This window comes from Polyodon spathula, chromosome 2 (assembly GCF_017654505.1).
Source record: "Polyodon spathula isolate WHYD16114869_AA chromosome 2, ASM1765450v1, whole genome shotgun sequence".
NCBI lineage: Eukaryota > Metazoa > Chordata > Actinopteri > Acipenseriformes > Polyodontidae > Polyodon > Polyodon spathula.
This window is the reverse complement of record NC_054535.1, coordinates 29,764,726-29,787,780: the sequence shown is the minus strand read 5'-3', so window position 1 is coordinate 29,787,780 and position 23,055 is coordinate 29,764,726. Positions and strand designations below refer to the sequence as shown.

Below are 23,055 nucleotides of genomic sequence, written 5' to 3'. Positions count from 1 at the left end.
TGTCTTAATTCCCAAACAGCTGAATAAATACATTTATTTATTTATCACAAACAGAAAAATACAACACATTTTCTAAATTGATCAAAAACTTCAATCAATGTAGTCAAAATCCTCTGGTATTCCAAACGTTTTATCAATTCGACTTTCCTCAAAGCCAAATTTTCTCTTGGCCCACCCCTTGATAGCAAAAACATTATCTGTGAAGAGAAGAGATGTCATGAGCATGGGTATTGTTATCTATTATAATATATTGCCATTACTCTGACTTTTGGCAACCGGCAAGGATAAAAAAAAATTGTCAATCAGATAGATGGATTTAATCAATAAAATTGCCAGTTCTGAAAGCTTCTTAGAACTTATTTTTTTATACATGTTGTGTTCATAAAGACACTAATCAGATTGTTATTGCAGCATTGTTACTGTAATATGGCTCAGGCATTCTCAATAATTGCATTACAACCCTCTATCTTTGAATATTTAATGTGCACTACTGTATTATAAAACACCAGTGACAGCATCCTGAAGGTGGTTATGAAATGCTCTGTATGACAACTGAGCAGAAAAGCTTTGCTAGGCACCACTTTCATTTATTATCAGCATCAGTCACCGAACACTTAAATCACAGTATATCATTTTTGTATTCACATATGTAGTAGTTATTCCTAGGACATTCCATTGGAATTAGTTATAAACCTGATATTTTTTATTAAAACAAGAAAATGGCTATACCTTTAAGATTTTCAGATGTATATATTTTGTACTAATGATACTGACTTAAAAGAATATCAATATACTTCAAGATTATAATAGAATTGCATGTCAGATGTTTTGGAAATAAAAAAATTGCAACCTCCCACTGCTTACTGTGGAGTAATGTCAAAGTTATGATAGCGACCCCTGCTGGCTGATTTGACTCAATGCAGCAGGACTGCAGCCCACCTACACCCTCCTCAGCAAACTACTGCCTGTCAATGCTTGTGTTTATTATCCATCTGCATGTTCATGCAAAATCTATGGTCACATATCAAATACCTCCCACTAGCGAGCAGAAGCAACTGCCAAAACATCTTACCACAAAGTGAAGGCTTTGTGATGGACACAGAAAACCAATCAGCTGGGGGATTAGTTCAGATCGAACAGACAGATCTGACATTTGAACTCATAACCTTCTTATACAGGGTGCTGATAACCCAGCAATGTGCAGATATTAAGGAATATTTAATTGCACTAAACCATGATGGACAGAAATACTGGCACTGTTTACGGTCTAGTTTTCTTTCTGCTGCCAAGGTTACAAAATCAGACATCTAACAATGCACGGGAGTCTCTTTGGTGCACAATAGTCAGGAAGGGAGGGTGTCATTTTAATGATTTAAAAAGGATTATAATTGTAATTTTCCCCTCGATCCTTTGAGGAAAAGATGACCAGTGTCTGACCCACCTGTCCACCTGTTGGCTGCATCCTTTGCAATTTTGTTCGACTGCCCTGTAAAACAAAAAGTGGGAGGTCAACTACAAAGAATGGCTATTTTGTCAAAATCGAAATAAACTACGTTAAAAAAGAGTATTGAGTCAAGAGATTGATAAATTACAATGCTGAAAACAACCTCATGCAGTTTTCTGGGCAGGGCACCAAAAACAACTAGAAGACTCTTAAGGACCAATACCTGACTGGTTTCAGATATCCTCAGTTTCAAGCAGTCAAACACTGGGAAGCAAAAATAGTTATTTTATTTTGCACCAGCAAATATTAAAAATGTTATCCCTTTGTTTGCCAGCATATGTTTTGGGGAATAAGCTTGCACCTAAATAAAGACTGCAACACCTTAAAGAGAAAAAAATATATATTTATATTAAGTGAATGCCAATAAAAATCCTGGTTATGATAATTTTCAGCTGGCTGTACTGCTGTTCCATTCATAACAAACTCAAATTTGCAGACAGGCAAATACCATGGTCTGATTTAACAGGATAATTTTGCCTCACATATTACATATAGCTATTGCATATTGGGATTTTGTACATTGGCTGCCACCAGGATACAGAATCCAGAGATCATATACTGTGTTTCAGTATTTAAAAATGAGGTTGCTTTCTTTGAACATGCAGCAGAGTTACTTTACCTTGTAACTTGAAAGGTCTATACCAGGCGTGTACAATACGAGATCCCAGGGCCACATTAGGCCCCCTGGACAGTTTATTCAGTATCTTCAAGGGGTAAAGCATACAGGAGGTGCAAGCTGTATTTTTAAGAACAGCTTGCAGTGATGCATGTGGATATCAGTTTAATATCGTACACATAAACAAGCACATGGCTCTTGCAATCTCCCAAAAAATAAATTAAATACAAAGGTAGTGAAAAGCTTTTTTTGTTTTGTTTTTAAACCAGTCCATGAATCAAGAATAAAATGTTATCTTTTATCTGAAATCTACACTTAAAATCATGAATGCCAAGTCAAAGCTTTGGAAACCCTGGAAGGTGCAGTATAACTTCTGCTGCTTAGAATTCATATTTCATTGCAGTGGACTGGCAGGACCAGTTTGTCTTGATGGGTGTGGCAACTACATATTTTTTTATTTTTTACTATTATTTTTTGTTTTATTTAGAATCAACACCTGCACAATGCTGCATTACAAGAGAAATATTGAGTGTGAAGGATTAAGTTACAGTTATTTATCTTGCTAGGTTTAGGTGAACAGTATATTTTAATGTGCTTTTCTAATTTCACAACTAATATGAAAATAACACTAGATAAATAAAGAAACTGTTAAAGCATTAAAATGTCGCGACAGAGAATTTATGGAGCTGACAAGAGTTGAAAAGTCATACTGTCATAAGACTTTAATGGATAGCAGCGGTTTAGTGTAAGCTCCAAGCCAGCTAAAGGGAGACTTAGAGAAACAAATATTGGGGCAACAGAACCCACAACCACAAAGGACTGCAAACATCATAAAATAGTAAGATGAATATAAATGAATTAATTAAATAAAATCTATAAAAAGACTAAACTTTAAGCTACTTAATCTTTAAAACAAAGCTTCAAAGTGGTTCTCAACTTCGCTACGGACCCAATAAAGTACGTTAATAAAAACAATAAACCCTGGGAAAAATACTAAAGCAAACTGCACTAAACAGTCACAGTTGTTCACATTTGATATACTGGCTCTCACTATCAGCAGTTTGTCTAACTCGGCTCACAACTCAGATTGGCTCAAATTACAATGCAATGGGTGTGCCATTTCTCTCTGAAGGATGTTGTTGAGTTTCATTAAACTAGGAAGAGTTCATATGCATAACAAATGTATTACTTCAATATTCTGACAGCATATACAAGAGATATCTAGAGTATTGATATTATATCTACAGTGTATATAATGACAAGAATCATAGATCATTCTCATTAGATGATCCGCTAAACTTGGATATTAAATGTACAGTCCGGTACAAAGTAGTTTCCTAAATTTCAAATGCAACTTGCCATTTAACTTTACCGTGGCTGGTAAGCAAACACATTTTAGTCACACCTGCAGACAGCGGTTGATGAAAAGTTACAAAAGTGAACAGGCCATCACAACTTTAGGTCAGGGCTGACAAGGTCAGTTCCCTTCATACGAAACAATCAAAACCTGTAGGGCAGCAAAGCCTTGCTTGAAATTAAGCACCATATAAAACTTTAGCTTACAAAATGGGGAAAAATATATATATAGAGTTTATTTTGTTTTTCAAGGATGAACATGCAACTTGAAGTAAAAGAAAAAAGAAAAACACAACATTTTCAGACAAAACTGAAAAATAGATGGGCCTAAGGTGTACAGCCATCTGCTACTTATATTATTCAGGTTAGGGTTAAATAAGTGGTCAAAGCATGAACTTACGAATTTCTTCCACCACCTCTGGGTCACATTCCCTGTATTTTTCCACCTCTGCTCTCAGCTGGTTCCGTTGTTCCCTCAGCACCTGAAGTTCCTTCAGTAAGGCTGCCCTATCTTCCTATAGGCAATAAATACGATTATCTCCCGTTAGATTACACTTTTTACATGAAGTAGAAATGGTCCTGATGTTCATGCTGGGTCAGTGGCGGCTCACGGCCAAAATTCGTGGCTGTTCACACCTCAGATGCAGGTGAGGAGGTGGGGTCCAGGGGGCCAACCTCAGTGATAGAAGCACTGTCCAGTGGATCTGTTTCTTGTTGGAAGCGATAGAAAAATTTTGCTCTGCAATGTCTTGTGGCAAATTTTTCGATTACTTTAATAATAAAGTCAAGAATGGCAGCCATCATGTCTTTCAGTTGACAACATGGCTAAAGCATTTAATCTTTCATTTTATAAAAACATATAAAAAGTGAGATGTTGAAATGACACATATATTAAACACACTGAATGTACTCTGAAATTGAAATGTGTTTTTATTTAAATTTAAGTGGTCCCTGAATCGAAATCAATCCCAAGTTCAAAAGACCAAGAACAGGAAAAAATAAGACCTTAAACGGAAGTCACAATTAAGGCTAAAGGGGAAAATAAAACAAAAAAAGAAATAAAAACCAACAACACACACCACTAATTAACAATCAAGTAGATTTTATTTTTATTTTCAGGAACCATCATTTAATTTATAGACCTAATAAAAGACTGATCAGCTACAAACAAACAGTAAAAAAATAAAAATAAATAAAAAATAAAAAAAAAATTAAAAAAGACCTAGGAAACAGGATTTAAAAAGATAACAAATGATATAAATATTAGATTCCCCAAACATGTAGTAGTGGTCAGTAAATTAAAATAAATAAATAAATAAATAAATAAAAAAATAAATGCTGAACACAGCAAGCTATTACTGTGCTTAAGTCAAAGCACTGCTGAGGAGCAGCAGCTTCGGGAGAGAAAAAAACAAAAAAAAACAAACAAAAAAAAAGACAAACGGCGCAAAATAAAGGCAGATTAAATCTGTGAAAATAACCAAGTTCAACAAATAAGAGTATGAACAGCACATCACCCAGAAGAAGTAATTTAGAAGTGACTGGAGTCTACACCACCCCAATTGACCAGTCTGGACGAAGAGAGCAACTCCACAGGAATAGAACTGTATTCTATTTTTCCTGCGCATCGCAGTAGACTACAGTGAAATGGAACAATCAGAAGCAATGTCAGAAATATCAGTAAACTTGACAGGTCATAACACAAATATGCGATAAACATGGAACACGAGAAATGTATTCAGGAAGTGCAGCTGTAGCCTTTGCATTATGATTGTTCATTAAATTCATACAAAGACAACAGTAAAAAAAGACAGTGTCTGGCAGAACATTCCAGGCATTATTAATACTGGCATGTCTGGTGAGTGACGCAGAAGAACTGCAGCAACAATAGGGTCACGTGAAAGTTTCTGGACGTTCGCCTTTGAACGATGTAGATACAAAATTTGCTCGCATCTAGTATAGACTAGAACCACCGACTCGGGTCTCAGTTTCTTTATACAGCTTACGGTGGAACATGGCCCATACATGCCAGTCCATATATGGTCGGAACAGTCCTGATTTCGTAGCAAATGTCCCACGTCCCGATGCATAGGAATAAAGTCCCGATAATTTACACATAGAAAACACATCTGTTGATTACTAACTTACCGGTATACAAAGGTAAGAACACTTGCTTGTGTCTGTGATTACTGTCATGCTGGTCATGTGGTGTTGATTTGAGAGGATATGTCTATTATATGACGAGTGTCCCACTGAACAGTTTCCAAATGTTGGCACGTATGCATGGCTTATGAAGAAGGGCAAAAACCACCACCATTAAAGTCACACTATTAAAATAAATAAATAAATAAATAAATAAATAAATATCTAGTGGATTCTATTTAGGGCTTTAAGTTTTCAGGTTATATTTTTGATCAAATGACGTCCCTTTAAACTAATTTTGAGCCAGTTGTTTCCTAATTAAACTGTTAATTACAAAACAATGTGAGCTGCTTTTACCTTCATATCTTGACTGAGCCAGAATCTGTTTCGCCTTATTTTTATTTCAAACAGGTGACAAATTCTGTTAACTGCTCATCCCTGATCCTATTTGCAATTCATTCTTGCAGTCTAGTTTATAGTTTAACAGCTATCCTGACATTTTCTTTTCATCATAAAACACCCAGTGCAGAGTGTAAACTGGTAGATTTAAAATCTCCTTGATCTGTAGCAAATGTAAATTGTCTTACAAAAAAAGTGGAACATGTGGGCTAATTACTGTATATATTGCAGCTTTTCTTTCAGATCATCTATGATCCTGGTTTACTCTCTATGTAATGTTCTATGGGTTGGTTACCATGATCAGTTTAACTTGTTTAAAGTTTGTATTTTCTTTTCCTGAAGTCAGTTAATTTGAAGCAAACAAATCACAAACACACTGCAATCGACTCAATGCAGTGGAAGAAAAAAATATATAATAATCTGGAAATCAAAACAGAATAAACAGCAGAAAAACATAAGGAACTTGTTATGAAAATGATGGAGCACATGTTTTTAAATCCCTTGTTTATTCATCTTTAAATGGGACGTACCACTATGAAAAAGCGTCGTTCACCTTCAAAACAGACTGAGATTCTGCCCAGAGCAAGTCTTGAAAATGTTCTAAAACCTGCATTCAGATTTTCATTTGCTTCAGGCTACTAACTGAATTGGTTGCTGGCACGTATATGAATATCCTATTGGAAACTACTGTGAGCCAAACACCCAAACAGCTATGATGTCTCTAAAACGCAGTGCAGTACATCTTGATTGCAACAAAATATTTGCCAATAATGCATTACAAAATTGGCAAAAACTGGAGAAACCTGGAAAATATACTATTCTACTGAGCTAACAAGCAATAATGCATAAAAATGATACAAAGTCTAAAGCAAATACATAAATACATCCATCAAAATGGAGAATGACTTGACTTACTGTTTCTTGCCGACCCACTTTTGCCTTTTCAATACCCTGCTGCAGGACTGTTTTCCTCTGGCTTCCCTCTGCATGCTGCAAAATGAGAACAGTTAAAATGTTACATGAGAGCCATTTCCCTTGAGCTCCTTCATCAAGATTTTTTTTATGTACAGGCTCTAACATATTTGATGAATCCTGACTTGTCACATACAGTGCTGACTGCATACCATTAAAAGTCTATCCTGTTTTGCCTGAAGGCTTAATGTCTATGTGTTATTTATTTATTTTTTATATAAAGGCACATGAGCCACTGTTAGGAACTGGTTCAAATGTATGACGAGTTTAATTTTTTTACTTCTAGGTTGTCAATAGTATTTGCAACCAGGGAATTATTTCAGGATATAGGAAAATGTAGACAAGTTACCTTTGGGAATTGTGTCAACTATCCTCAGAGAAATGATTCAGCATGTAAACATTGAAAAACATTTCAATATTTGCAATATATTCTTACAGTTTAGAAAGCCATCAGTGATTTTTGGGTTCCTTGTATTAACACACAATTGTATAGGCAAAAAATAATAGTAATACACCTGAGCACTTCTATATATACAGCTATGGCCGAACGTTTAACATCACTTAGAACTTTGGTATTGAGTCATAGTTAAAAAACATGTATGAACATAATTTAACGTCTTTTATTTAAGAAACTAAAAAAACATATTACAAAAGTCTACTGGAAGCCACCATAGTAGTACAGTATTTCAAAACATCACATTTTTCAAGTATATGGAAAACTACAAAGCGTTATGTAATTCAATATGTTAACGTAACATAATTCAGGTTTCATTCGACTTCATGAAGCAAAATGTGTTAATTCTATAGGGTGAAGTAAAACTCTTGGCCACTGCTGTAGTTTATTTCCAAAAATTATGAGACAGCACCGGCATTTGAATCACATTCTAATTCATAGCTTTACTGTAAGTATCACACAATACAGCCTCTCTTTCTTGGCAAAGCCACTGGTCTCAACAGATAATACCATTAACAACTGGTTGCCAGGCATCCATGTATATAATACTGATATACAGTAAAAACCTTCATCAACAGTGCAAACAATGTCACAAAACAGCAGTCTTTCGATTTCTGAGTGGTGTCAAGTTATTCATGATTGTTTTTGCAGATTAAAACAATGTCTCTAATTTGTATGGTTACTTTATAATCTTTTTAAAACAACATTAAATCAGATTGTCTCGCAGGAATGACAAATCACTGTACATATCTACCTGCCTTGAGGGAGAAGGACATGACGCCACTGAATTGGTTTCTGCATCAACCTTGTAGGAGGACAGTTACAGCTTTCCCTCATTATTTCATAATTATTCGTCACAAGGACATGTCTGAAAACTGTGCATAGCTGGACTATACTTTACAGCAGGGGTGACCAATGCAGGCCCTTCTTCCTACCCTGTTTAAATAGGGTAATTGAACCAATTAATCACAAAGCAGGCCCTAAAGTAGGATTTTTTGTATTTTACATTTTAATCCTGGAGTGGAATGGCCCTTTGGAACTGTAATTAAACACTCCTGCTTAATGTTTAATGGCCCCTCACAAATTCAGTATTTCACTTTTTAAGTCAGACAGCGGTATAACAAGGGAGCATGCACAGAAAGGAAGCCACAAGCAGTAGTGAAACGTTTTTCTTGCATTTCACTTCCTCCTTCAATAATACCAAAGTACTATATATTTACCTGTGACCCTATCTTTTTGGAAACCCCCTTCTGAAACAGATTTCCACACAAAGCTGTACTTCATTAATCTTAAAAATGGTACTTTTTAAAATAGATTTAAAAACAAAACAAAAAAAATACATAAATTCCCAGGTTTTTTTTTTGTTTTGTTTTTATGATTTTGTGTCAACAGAATCCAGATGTATCAATTGTTTTGCTCAGATCACCAGCCTACCCTGCACTTGTAAAACAAAAGTATAAGCTATTGCTGTCAAGGTGCTACACAGAGAATGCTCTGCTGAAACAAAACTGAAGATTAATATAGAATGAAACGGCTGCTTTATGTCAATTGTAGTTTTACAAACGACAGAATATACCGTTTGTAAAATGTAGGTACTTTATGGGAAACAAAAACAAATCTACATAAAAATATTTTAAAAAAGCAGTTTTACCTGCTTTTTCAATTCTTCAAGTTTACACTTCCTTGCATGAAGAGCTTTGCTTGGGAAAGCCCAGAAGTAATTGGATGTGCCTACCCTCTCGGAATCTACCATACCGTCATCCACTAGACTCTGCAGGACCTCCTTCACAGACATGGGGGCTGGGGGGGAAGCAGATCACAGCATATGTTGTAGAAATATTTTCCAAAGCACCCTATGTATTAGATCTTTCAGTTGTTAATATGGCGAGTTGTAGACTCGTAAAAAGGCAATACAATTCCCAAAAAGGCACTCATAAAAAGGCAATGCAATGCACGATTACCCTTGGACACAGTGGGTAGAATTGGGACTCTAGCCACTGCAAGCCAGCTTTTGTCATATTACAATGCATTTTTTAAATTTATTTATTTTTTACATGGTTATGTGCCCTGCTAACTGATTTTCAATGCTCTTCTGTTACTTTATCCAACGTTACAGATAGACATTATTGGGTCAACTGCAACGAACATTCAGTTAGTTCACATCAAGTGTACAAAGTTACTAAATTGCGCTCTAGCCGTTCTGGTACTTTTCTGGGGATCATCCCCAGCTGCGGATTAAGTTAGTTCCAATTGCAAGGAACAAAACCCTAAGTGCGTGTGGCACAAACAGATTGATTCCAGTTCGTGATAGTTTTTATGGGATTAAGCAACAATTAAAAGTTGTATATAGTGTATGGAAAACACAAATGGAATTGCATAGGCCTAAGAATTCACTGTCATCCCATTAAAACGCATTCGTATTTTGGGATGCTCTTGTTTATATATATAAAAAAAAAAATAATAATTATAATAATTCAACAAGCCTGAAACTTGTGTGTAGTATATGCAAAAGGTATTTATTCAGTGCCTCAGAGTTTCATGCATTTAAATGAGAATTTGTTTCCACTTATCTACACACCATACTCCACACTGGTAAGGGGAAAAAAGTTTTTTTTTTATATATATTAAAAATACAAAACTGAAAGATCATAATTGGATAAGAATCCACCCCCCTGAGTTAATACTTGGTGGAAGCACCTTTGGCAGCAATTACAGCTGTGAGTCTGTTGGGATAGGTCTCTACTAACTTTGCACACCCAGATTTGGCAATAGCTGACCATTCTTCTTTACAAAACTGTTCAAGCTCTGTCAAGTTCCTTGGGGAGCGTTGATGGACAGCAATCTCCAAGTCATGCCACATATTTTTGATTGGATTTAGGTTGGGGCTCTAACTGGGCCACCCAAGGACATTTACCCTTTTGTTCCTTAGCCACTCCAGTGTAGCTTTGGGTCGTTGTCATGCTGAAATTTGAACTTCTGTCCCAGTTTCAGCTTTCTTGCAGAGGGCAGCAAGTTTTCCTCAAGGTCTTCTCTGTACTTTGCTCCATTTATTTTCCCTTCTATCCTGACAAGTGCCCCAGTCAATGCCGATGAGAAACATCCCCATAACATGATGCTGCCACCACCATGCTTCACAGTAGGTATGGAGTTCTTTGGGTGATGCACTGTATTGGGTTTGCGCCATTCAGCTTTGCATTTAGGCCAAAAAGTTCCATTTTAGTTTCGTCTGACCACAAAACTTTTTGCCACATGGCTATAGAATGTCCCTAGTGTTTTTTTGCATACTTCAAACAGGATTCAAGGTGGGCTTTCTTGAGTAATGGCTTCCTTATGCCACCCTACCACACAGGCCAGATTTATGAAGTGCTTGGGATATTGTTGTCACATGCACACTTTGACCAATCTTGGCCACAAAAGCCTGTAGCTCTTGCAAAGTTGCCATTGGCCTCTTGGTAGCCTCTCTGATCAGTCTCCTTCTTGCTCATTCATCCAGTTTGGAGAGACGGCCTGATCTAGGCAGGGTCTTGATAGTGCCATACACCTTCCACTTCTTAATAATTGCGTCTTGGTGCTCATGGGTGAGTCTTTGCTTTAAAATGCACTACCCAGCAGAGGGAACCTACAGGAACTGCTGAATTTATCCTGAAATCATGTGTATCACTACAATTTAACACAGGTGGAGGCCACTTAACTTGGTGTGTGATTTTGAAGGTGATTGGTTACACCCGAGCTAATTTAGGATTGCTATTACAAGGGGGGTGGACACATCCATCCAACCAAGCTATTTCAGTTTTTATTTTTTAATTTTCTACAAATTTCTAGAATATTTTTTTCACTTGGCAGTTGTGCAATAGGATGTGTTGATTAATAATAATAATAATAATAATAATAAATAATTTTAGTGAATTTTAATTCCAGGCTATAAGGTTAGAAAAGGTGAATATTTTCAAAGGGGGTGTAGACTCTATAGGCACTGTATCTCATTGCTTCTCTTCATTGAGCATGACAACATAGTTTTCATCAAGTGTCGCTATGAGCTTCGAAATCCTGTGAACAATACAGCAAACAGTGCTTTGTGGATGTTAACCAGGCCCTCTTATTAAAATTTGAAAGCTCTGCTAAGTGCTAGATACATATTTTGGATTATATATATTTGTCGGTTTTAAGGGTTTCATTTTAGAAAACTTGTCTTTTAATGAGGTTTCTCATTTTAACTTGAGTTAGTATGGAAACTATTCTACTTAGTCTAAAGAGCTTGGTGGTTTAATTTAGTACCGTATATCAGGAACATCTAGGGGACAGCACTCATCATCTGGAGTTCGTTGCAATTGGGAACATTTTTAATCCGCACCTGGGGACTATCTGGAAGTTCTTGGTTTGTTGCAACTGTTGATAACTAGCGCACTAGTTTAGTCAAGTCCTGACTAACTACGGGACCGTCCGCTTTTTGTTCATTGCAATTGATCCATTATGTTTGGCTATCATCTCTAGAATGGCACTTGAAATGTCATGATCTTAAACAGTGACAGCATGTATTATTGGTTATTTGAATACAAGTTATATTGCTACCTACTTATTCCTTTAGTCTTTGGGGCAATCTTTTCAATATCTTTTAGCTGGAACACATCTTTCTGGAAGGAAGAATAGGATTAAATAATGCATTAGAATTACTATAATCCAACTCACAACAGCAGCAGCAACTATACAACCACCAATGTGTTGTTATCAGTGTTTATATGCTTTCCTATTCACAAGAAGCTGCTTTTTATATTAAACTTAGTGACATGGAGACATTTAATCAAAAGTCAATGAGCAGTACGTTAATATAATACCTCCAGCCGAGCTAGAATAAGAAACAAATGTGTATAGACAGGAAGTCTAGGATATTGTCACTATTCCAATTGTTGTTTCTGTACAGACCATCAGTCATCTGCAAAAATATATTAAAACATTTTTTCACAGGTTAAAAGAAACAGGCAGTCAAACCATTTTCTTGTAGAATATATCTTTTCGGTTTTTTAAGTAGGTTACATCATTCACTCTTAAGTAATGTTAAAGACATTATGCTTGCAATTCCATAGGTTTCTACCAATAACACTCTGCTATATAGAGCCCCAAACAAAATGTATTCATGAAAGATAAAATTACAAATAAAATGAGGAATGTTCAATACAAGGGAACCACTTACAAACATATGTTATTATGAAATTATGAATAGATTCCAATCACCTCAAGAACTTCTGAACTATCTGAAAAATGCGTCACGTCCTAGCCCCTGCATTAATTCCAGGTTGTCGGGGATACATGCATCCCAAACAAGAGATAACGAAGAAAACTTAATGGTCTACTATAGGCCACAGAAGCAACAAAAATGAAGATACATCATATTGATTCTGTGTAAGGGAGATCAACTGTTGAAAATGTTGAACTATCAGAAAAATAAAAACAAAATGTACTTATTTATTTTTATTATTACTGTCACTGAAACCAGATCTGAAAACGCACCTGGCTTACAATATGGCAACACTATCCACTGTATAACAGTTTATTGGGCTCCACTGAGTCCTGAGATTTTATACTGGAGGTGTGAGAGATGTCTTGTGGTTAAACAGTAAGCACACAATTGAATGCAAATGAAAAGGTCTGCTTAAAAAGTGCATTAAAAATAAGCATTCAGGCCTGCAACCATCATTAACAAACTGGCTTTGGGCTGGCTTTCATGTTTTGTATGAACACCCGGTTCAGTCCCAGGGCAATCAACAAAAATTTAATTAAGAAACCATAGGACTTTTGTGGTTTAAAAGTAGGGGCAAAACCTTCTGAAACAGCACTACTCCTTTACGTGGATTTGAAGATGACGTAATGCTGGGTTTGAGGAGGAGGTTGTGTGTGTTTTGTTGAGTTGCAATTTCAGTCATGAATAGCAGGGTTAAGGGATTTCAGAGTTTTAATGTTTATGGTTCAGCAACAAACCATGTTATTAAAGGCTCTGTGGCTTACTCACAATTGCTGTTACAGCTGTACAGACACTAACAACCTAGCCTGTATTTCCATTTATGTAATTAACACAGAAACATAAAACAAATGATTTGGTTACATAACACCAGTAGTGTAAACTGTGGGTTCTGTTTTTGAAGAAGAGTTGCTCCTAACAGATAAAAGAGGAATAGGTATTGTTAGTGCTGGGTCAAAATAACACAGTAGGCCTACTTACCGTCTCAAAAAATATCTCCATCATGCGAGTCCGCTTCTCCTCCAAGCTCAAACCTTTCTTCTTGGACTATTATAAATAAATAAATAAATAAATAAATAAATAAAAACCACAATATGGTACTGAACAAGTCTCCAGGCCCTAAGCCACTTCTCCTTGAATGACCACACCTTCTAGAACTGCCATCACCCATACGTTTATGACACGTGAGTGGATAACCATGTACCAGTTAACAAAAAAAACAACCCAAAAAAACACTATTTCAGTCCACACTAAATTAGTTAAGACTAACACTACTGTAAAAGCGAGACCTATGTGAGAATTGTAGTCTGCTGTGTATTCCAAATGTGAGGGTATTACATTACATTACATTACAGGAGAACAGCTGTATATTCCCAAAGTTATACACACACACACACACAGTCTCATTAGTATGGCACGTAAGGTATTAAGCACGCTAAAACGTATATCAGCATTACCAATATTCTTAAGAAAGTTAAGCATGCACTTTCACACCTATAGTACTACATGTCAACTTATCGTCAATAGCCTAGTACTGTATTATTTGTTTAGCAGACGCCTTTATCCAAGGCGACTTATAGAGACTAGGGTGTGTGAACTATGCATCAGCTGCAGTCATGTACAAGAACTTGTCACCCGAAGCACAGCGAGGTTAAGTGACTTGCTCGGGTCACACAGTCAGTGGCTGAGCCGGGATTTGAACCAGGGACCTCCTGGTTAGCACTTTTCTTTAACCACTGTACCACACAGCCTCATTGCACTTGAGTATTCTAGTATATGTAAAGCTTGTCCACCTTGTTTTTTGACGGGTGGCTCCCACTATCAAAACTTTGAAGACAGAGACGCAATCTCAACTTCCGATTGCTTCACAACAGCCCATGGTAGACGCAACAGGTTACTATTTTAAATACAACAGATAAGTATACCTGTGTAATATTTAAATCTGTATCATTCTTACAAACTGTAGGGGGATTACTATTTGCAACGTTGCGCTTATGTTATGCTTATTTACTCCCGTGTAAATAAATTTAGATCAAACGTAGCATTTGAAACGGTATTTGGGAATACCATCAATGACGTGACAAAACTGGGTTACAGCATGGCATTACAAAGTATTAAAACAAAGTCCTGCACATTTTGTAGTGTATCTATTTAAACTATCACTAACATGTTTAAGTTACGTAATTTAGATACAGTACTAAATAAAAAGATATCGGTACCTTGTTTCAATTCGCGAGCCAGTTTATTCTCGATCCAGAAATATAACTGTTACCGTACTGTACACAGTTTGCAGAAATGACTGGTTTTTCCAAACGACAAACAATTCTCAATTGCCTTAACTTGTGTCTTACCATCTTGTATAGTCAGTTGAACGATAATCAAACTGAACTCCAGTCTTCACGTACAAGGCTAATATTCACTTCTTTGCTCCCTCGGATTTGTTTTGCTAATTTTCGCGCTACTATTTTCTGGGTGGAGACTCGGTCGTGTTCTTATAGCGCTGATCTGCACAGATGCGCATTATTCGAGGGCTGCTGCGTGACGTCACTAAGCTCCACCCGCTGCAAAGCTGTGCAGCTCCTGCACAGCCCAGCGCAGATGTGAAAAGTTCCTGCGGGAGGCTGTCTGCCACTGTGAAATAAAACGACAGAGATCATGAGTGACCTGCCAATCGTAATTCAAATAGCTACTAAAACTACTGCTGCCCCCTTGTTACTGGAGGGGAAAAACATGTTATCTCTATGCAAAGAAGGGTGAACAACCTTGTCAACGTTATATTTCTGTTGATAGGTAATTCATGATGAATGCAGTCAGAATTAAATTATTAGAATTAGACGTGTATTCATCATGAATTCCTGTTTTATCTCACTGATAAATTAGTTCATTCGTAATTAGACAAAATTTTAAGTGTTACCCACATAAATAAACAAATCAATCAATATAAAATATTAATTAAAAGTGCACTAATAATAATGTGCTAATCCATGATAAGTAATTTATACTGTTACAATAAAGTTAATGACAATAATTACATCAAATTACTCTGTATAGCCTGACTATCCAGAAACTAACCACGACGTTTAAAAATTAGAATTATAATGGACTGTAAATGAATGCACTCCCCAGGTGTGATACATTGTGATCAATTAAATAATTACATGTAATTACGTTTCATTATATACAGCAAACAAACAGAATAAGTAATTCGTTATGCAACTACAGTATAAATAGGCGATGTTGCTGGTAAATTTCTCAAAGGTTTGGAAAAGGCGTTGCAGCAACCTCTGGGAAGCGTTTCTCTTCTCTTGTAGCTGCGCCTGACGTCAAACAGAGAACAGCCTGGAGCAGCAAGCGCAGTCATCTCTGGGATACAAGAACACGACCTCAGTCTGGGCAGCTTCTGAAGAAATACATCTCAAGCGCCCTCTGCTGGGAAAACAGGACAGGATAGTCCCCTTATGGTACCATTCCCTTGACTGGTGTACTGGTCGAATGCCAAACAACATTAATAAAACAATTCCTACATATCTTAGGCTTGCAGTCGTTTATTTATTTATTTATTCAAGAAAAGAACATATAGCAAGTTCTTATTTGAGTTTTTTTTTTTTTTTAGTGTTGTACTTGTTAATCGGGTTAACAATATGGGTTTTCCTATATAAAAATAACCCCCCAAATTGGATTAAGACGGGGTTTTATAACTCGCCCCAAAATAAAACTTACAATATTATTATTTGATTAAAAAAAAAAAAAAAAAAAAAAAAAAAAAAAAAAAAAAGCCCGAACCCTTCTCTTTGTGTGTGCAAAAATAAATCCTCAATTAAACATTTTTTTTTTTTTTTTTTACATAATGCATTCAATAGCCAGGTGCAATACGATCAAATCACATTAGATTCAGAAGTAAATATATTTTTAAATGCATTTGTACTTCATATAAAGCAGACATGTGGATAAAGTGAATTGAACAGAAGAACTTTCAGCCAGTACCACACCATAATGAACTTAATTGAAATGTATTTTACACAGGGCCGGATTAAAGGACGTGGGGACAGAGTGTGAGCCAATTTCATATGGAGCAGTGGAGCAGAGCGCAGGAACTGAGAAGTGAGTATGGTTTTATTTTTCTTGAATACATGTTCGGCCATCGAGTTTACAAAATAAAAAAATGAAATAAAGTGGTGACAAATACAGATGCAGTCGTCACTTAGCAGTTTTTTCCATCATGCCTGTGCGTGGTAACCATTAATTTTCCAGTTTCAAAAGAATTAGGCACGTTTGTGTTTTTGCAGACTTCGGAATTGCGTAATAAATAAATAAATAAATAAATAAAAATGAATAATCAATGTGATTGGCGTTGCACTTTATAATTCATTATAGAGGGAAACATATGGTTGTGGAACCATATAGAAATGTGAGACATGTGAGAAACGTCACCAAGTGTGCCCAGCTGTCTGCGGTTATTACATGGCCTACATTGTTTCTATGCAGTTCTATGGTTGTACACCAATCCAGCGCTGTGAACACGGTTAACATTGTAACGCCTGGTGCCGCCGTCTTCAAGACTGAGACAGAGCTGATACAACAGTATCACAGGAAGCTTAGCCGTTACAGTAAGTAATTGTGTTGAATTTGCATGAAAGACTCAGAGACCAAGTATGCTGTAATCAAAAAAGAAATGCACAGCCATCATAAAAGAACACTATTAATCAAAAGCAAGCTTCTGTGCCCCTCTCTTCCTATGTGTGTGAGCCCATCAGCATTCAGTTTTTGTAAAATGCCCCAAACAAATGATGACATCGCGTGGGCCCCAATTCTGCTGGGGTCCCTACGCTATAGCATAATTTGTGTATAGGTTAATCTGGCCCTAAATTAGTCACCAAACTGTGTCAAACCTCGGTTCCCACAAGCAGGGGCTTCTTACAGACGGAGGTCAAACACGAAACCAATAACACTCTGAGAAAGAGCCGGGCTCCCTGGCAGTAGCAGATATCAACCTAACGTCATCATGTTTTAGATTGCATCACCTACCAGCCCTGACCCCTCGTCCTGTGCATGTTACAATATGGTTCAGCAGTACATGAAGCTGAACAGTGTGAGGATCAATACGTTTAAAAGTCTTTGTGATGTGGTAAATGGGACATTGTTAACACACTGAAACAAATTACAACTTCACAAGTGGTCACCAATACATTTAACTGAGGAATTTTCATCACTGAAGAAAAAGAAGCTTTTCAGATCGCATTGTTAGGAGCTTGCTGCAGAAGCAGGTATTCAGAATCCAGAACAACCTGTTAAGGCCCAAGATAAACAAAACACAATTGAGGAGAACTGGTCCCTTGTCTAGGAGCTTGGCGTTGCTAGTTGAGATAATTTCCCTATATTACTGATGCCATGTAGATATCACTAGAACAGAAAGGCTGTGGCTTCCATTGCCTTTTGAGACTTGTTTACTAACCAGTTAACACTATAAATAAGTCTGGGAAAAGCAAACCCACTCAGAACTACAGACTGCAAATGCAGTCTAGCAACAAGAACTCCTCTCATTAATGCAGACTGGTCAGCCTGTCCTGATCTTGCATATACCCCTATATAGTTATTTCTGTTTAAGACATTTCATTATGTATACCACAGTTGTTTTGTTGCAAAGTTACGTGGCATGTTTTTAACCAGAGTGAAAAATACACAACAAGATCAGTATCACATCCAAATAAAATACGGGAAAGTACAGAAGAGTGAGAAGCTATGGAATGGAAGAGTGTCTGTTGTCACAGCCGTATCTGTGAGGGGCAACAAGAACTGCTGAGCCGCTCCCAAACTCAGGAGAAAGCACCTTCACACAGACTTATAAAAAAAAAAAAGGAATAATTAAGAGCAATTGCCATAAGAGAATGGGAATTAATACTAACATCATAACAAGTTAAGGGGGCAGTAAAAAAGAAAAGTTAAATCTACCCATTAATACTGCATGGTGTCATTGCTTGCTGAAGAAATAAGTTTTTGCTTGGATATAAAACTGTACATGTCATGTACTTCATAAGGATCAATAACAAAAAGACGATGTCCAACAAAATCAATATTCAATGAATGCAGTACTTTATTTCTGTGCTGTACACACAAAGGTTTTAACTCAATTGCAACAACGGAATGTTTGAAAATAAATAAATACAAACATTTTGTGCATCCAATGCAAGCATTGAAAATGGGCACTACTCTGGATATCGTGAACGGTGATCTTTACTGCAGGTTTATGAAGCTGTGCTAGTAATAGAGCATTCGGGCGGTGAAAAGGATATAAAAGCATGGACTCTGAGGCTGTGATGCTTACACACATTACATAGTGCTAGACATTCATCATCACAAGCAACACAACCACTGCTTCATTCCTTTTTTAAATCCCATGTACAAAATCTCTAGTTCCAAAATTTACAGCATACATTTCATCAATAAAAAAAATCCCAAAGTATAGTAGCATTTTTTTTTTTTTTTTTATTATTATTTTTTTAACAAAAATACTTTCTTTTAAACATAATCAGCTTCCTGTGGGCACTTTGTTTTCCATTTTGGCAACACAAACAAAAAAAAAGACAAATAAATAAACAACAAAAGACATTCACATTATAGCACTGACTGTATCTGCATCTAAATAGACCCAGTTGTACTGATCAATACTGTTAATTATCCTTGCAGTAATCGTGCAAAAGTAGGTATACCAGCAACTCCTTAATTACTCCCATACTTTTAATGTGATACTCAATTAATAATAGATATTACTTTTAATCTGATAAGTAGTGTCCATTTAGTATTTGAAAATTAAAGCCATTATTGCTTATTGATATAATTTCAACACAATCTAACTGAAGAGAGCACTGAATGGGTTATCAGTTAGTATCGGTGTCACATTTATAAATGAAGACAAAATTGTAAAATATGCAGCACAGTACATTCCCACATACTGTAGATACACACAAGCAAAACGCATTGTTTGGAGACACAAGAAGCCTTTGAAAAAATATGATCTTGTCAAAGTCACAGTAAGTTTGCAGCAATATTTAATTAATTACCATTAAGAATAAATTAATAATATAAATTTGCAATAATACCATTGTAAATACCATACATTATCTCTTGGGATCAGGTGTGACTATTTTTGTTTTGGCTTTGTTACACAGCCACCACCATTTGTGATAAAAAATAAAAAATGTTGGTAAGTCACATCAGGTTCCCCAATCACTTTCTGGATTGTTTCTTGATAATTGCAGATGCTTACAATGATGCAATAACAGCCATTTTTGCTTGATTAAAGCTGAAGGCCAAGTTAAATGTTAAAAGCATGTATGTAAGTCATGGAAATGAACATAAACTGTCTGTCTTAACTGCAAGGCTTTGTATATATACATGACAATTTTAAATGCTCAAAGTACAACTTTTTTTTTTCTTAGAGCTATTCTTTGAGTATAGAGGCATCCTAAGATACCATATTGCCCTTTCTATTTCCCTCTCTTAAGTAAGAAGCCACACACTTTCTCAGTTTCCAAATCCCAATTAATAATAACATCTACAGATGAACTTATCACCCACTTTATAGTATATCGTTTTATTGATGTCTTTTTCAGTTCTGCAGCTATGTCAATGAGTGTTAATCTATCAAACGATTACAACAGCGTAACATCAGGCATTCAGCATTCCTGCCTTTTTTTTGTGAAAGACAAACTTAGTAAAAACTACAGCATTGCAGAAGCATAAAGGTATTCAGAAAGCTCAAGATTTTAAATACTGCAACAGATTATGCTCTTAAACTATACAAGTAGTTAGTAGTAGTAGTAGACTACAACATAGTATTAATATACAAGTTCAAGATTTATTTATATATTTATTTTAACTTGGCACATGGTCCTCATGTTTCACTAAATCACTTGATGCTCAAAGCAGGCTGTATGTGGATGGACACTGAACATCTTAGGTAAAGGAATTCTCTAGTTCTCATGACGTTAATGGAGAGGGGCAAAGGAGAAGCCACAACAAACAGCAGCTGCAAGTGACTCTCTTCCAAACCCAGTGGATGGCAGACTAGTTTGGTTAGTGCAGATGCATCCAGATGGCCTGGAGGGAAACGGAGGCAGGGGAGGGTTCGCAGGTCACTGTCATTGTAAGTAACGATACACTTTAAAGCAGTGGTTCCCAGAATCTGCTACCACCACATGGCCATCGGAGGTGAGGGCCAGACCTTGTGGACCATACAGAGGATCGGCTGATGTATTAATGTAGGAGAGGAATGATCCACTGCCATCAAACACCTGTTTGGATGGAAAGAAAATAGTTGAGAATCATTAAAAAAAAAAAAAAAAAAAGTTTAATGCCTGGATTGATCATTAGAACACATTACGTCAGTGTGTCACATGACTATGAAACCATACATAATTTTGAGTAAAATATCCTCCATTTCAGATGGTTATCGTAGTAAGGGTATGCAGGAAAATCTTGAAAAACAGCATGAAGAAACAGATTTAAAACAGTAATTTGGTAAGACTTAACAGTAGTCTGTATATGGCAAGTATGTACAGTACTGCGAGGGCACGCTACTTGATTGGGGATAGTTTTCCACTTGGCATCAATTCCAAGTAACAATATTTACCAAAATGACTGCCAGGAGGAAACCACAAGTTCTATTGTGATAAACCACAGTGATTCAATAGTACATCCCCCCCCCCCCCCCCCCCCCCAAACAGCAATCTTGCCAACCTGTATTCGACTGTTCCCCCAGTCTGCCACAATAATATTGCCATTGGTATCCACAGCCACTCCTGTTGGGGCATTAAATTGCCCGTTGCCTTCCCCGTTGGACCCGAATTTCAATATGAATTCTCCCTCCTGATTGAAAACCTACACAGGGTAAACAACATAAGCAGGGTAAGCATAAGAGGACTGTACTGAAGCTTGCATTGTCAGTGTCCCCAGTTTGAATATGTGCCCCCATTCTGGAATTTAATTTTTTGGAATGCAGATCAAATAGGCTGGCACCTTGAACTGATGCCGCTCTCCATACATGAATAAATATTTCATATTTTACTTTAAAGCATGTATTAAGTGGTTCTGATCAGTGGCGGAACAGCAGCTGGTGCAACAGGTGCCACTGCACACGGGCCTGCGCACTCCGAGGGCCTTGGAAGGGTTCGAAAGTTTTTATTATTTTTGAACAATGATAATATCCTTTGCATTTATATTTGCAGATGTTATACATTTGTATCACTATAGCTGCCGGTGTGCGGTGACAGTAATTCAGATTGTATCGCCCTTTCATTTTAACAGGTACTGCAATTGTCTTAAATTATCCTAACTTTCTACCCCCGGAGGCTGGTACGAGGCATGTCTTCATGGAAGGTTTTGGGGTACTATTCAGCACAGACATTTGCAGTTATATTCTGTGTGCACGATTCATCCTGTAGTTTAGACGGAAGCTGTTGGGTGCTGCTGCGGGCACCAAAATAAACTACAGCAAATCAACATGCCTGCATTTCTGATTTAATAATAATAATAATAATAATAATAATAATAATTTCCTATGCGAGAATTTTTGCAAATGTCTGTGCAGAATGTTGAATTCTGTAATAATTTCTGTGATCGCAAAATTGGGGAATCTTGGTAAGGTTAGTGATTAAACCTGATCGTTTATGATTAAAAAAATAGTGTAGTGTTGGATGTAAAGATGTACGCAAAATAAAATAAAGTAGGTGAGTGGAAAACGTTCTTATTACATACTGTTTAATACATGCTAACATTCTGACAATTAAATACAGTTCAATAGTGAACACTTTATTTGGTATGTTTGATGTTTATAAATAAGGGTTAAATTAATGTTTGGGGAGGGGGGCCCACAATAAGGTCCTTTACTGGGGCCCATCTTCCTCTTCCTCCACCACTGGTTGTGATAATATGTCAGTTTGTACTGCCCAAATTAGCAAGAATGGTAGTCCTAAAAATCGAAAAAGGCAGATAACACCATACAAATATCAGATTTAAAAACTAGCATTTACAGGGTTTTATATTTAACATGAGGACACAAACGGTTTAAAGTTAACTGATAATGAGAGAGAGATACATGAAAACAGCTGTACAGCAGATCATTCTTCATTCTTACCTTAACAGAATGGTTATGGAAATCAGTAACAATGATTTCATTATTGTTGTTCACTGCAGCAAAGTGAGGACCTACAGCATAGAAAAGGAAATGTAAATTGGATATAAAGTATACATCTTTATTACTGTAATAGAAAATATCTCTGACTTATTTACATAATGTGAATTTAAGGGACCTCTGTTTTCTGGTTTTCATTCCAACTGATTACTTAAATAAACCCTTAGTCAAACTAATAATTGGCTTAATA

At 36.5% G+C, this 23,055-nt stretch overlaps 2 protein-coding genes across 11 annotated transcripts in view; both read right to left on the bottom strand.

The window, feature by feature from the left end:
* On the bottom strand, window positions 1–16,028 carry mnd1 (meiotic nuclear divisions 1 homolog (S. cerevisiae)). Of its 3 annotated transcripts, none has more exons than XM_041219489.1 (9): window positions 15,959–16,028; window positions 15,028–15,307; window positions 13,658–13,723; window positions 12,017–12,074; window positions 9,095–9,243; window positions 6,933–7,007; window positions 3,877–3,991; window positions 1,442–1,486; window positions 8–197 (listed from the first exon to the last, which is right to left on the bottom strand). In XM_041219489.1, the coding sequence occupies exons 2-9, from the start codon at window positions 15,028–15,030 to the stop codon at window positions 91–93; spliced, it is 618 nt and encodes a 205-aa protein (XP_041075423.1). In that variant the 5' UTR covers window positions 15,031–15,307; window positions 15,959–16,028; the 3' UTR covers window positions 8–90. The 3 variants fall into 3 exon arrangements, with proteins under 3 accessions (XP_041075433.1, XP_041075423.1, XP_041075442.1); XM_041219508.1 differs by having other exon boundaries at window positions 9,179–9,243; XM_041219499.1 differs by lacking the exon at window positions 3,877–3,991 and having other exon boundaries at window positions 1–197.
* Window positions 16,029–18,749: 2,721 nt separating this feature from the next.
* LOC121295083 (tripartite motif-containing protein 2-like) overlaps window positions 18,750–23,055 on the bottom strand; it is a 61,353-nt gene continuing 57,047 nt past the window's right edge. For all 8 annotated transcript variants that reach the window (XM_041219423.1, XM_041219414.1, XM_041219473.1 and 5 more), the window contains 3 exons: window positions 22,809–22,879; window positions 21,413–21,553; window positions 18,750–20,967 (listed from right to left, as the gene is read on the bottom strand). In XM_041219423.1, the coding sequence (XP_041075357.1) occupies window positions 20,815–20,967; window positions 21,413–21,553; window positions 22,809–22,879 (365 nt within the window). In that variant the 3' untranslated portion in view covers window positions 18,750–20,814. The remainder of the gene's footprint in view (window positions 20,968–21,412; window positions 21,554–22,808; window positions 22,880–23,055) is intronic.

What these genes read in the sequence shown, in the direction of transcription:
- mnd1 (XM_041219489.1), bottom strand. An exon ending in CCCAAAGACTAAAGGAATAA is followed by an intron (nt 9,244 to 12,016) that starts GTAGGTAGCAAT and finishes CTTCCCCCCCAG; the next exon opens with CCCCCATGTCTGTGAAGGAG. An exon ending in TTGAAGAATTGAAAAAGCAG is followed by an intron (nt 7,008 to 9,094) that starts GTAAAACTGCTT and finishes CTCATTTTGCAG; the next exon opens with CATGCAGAGGGAAGCCAGAG.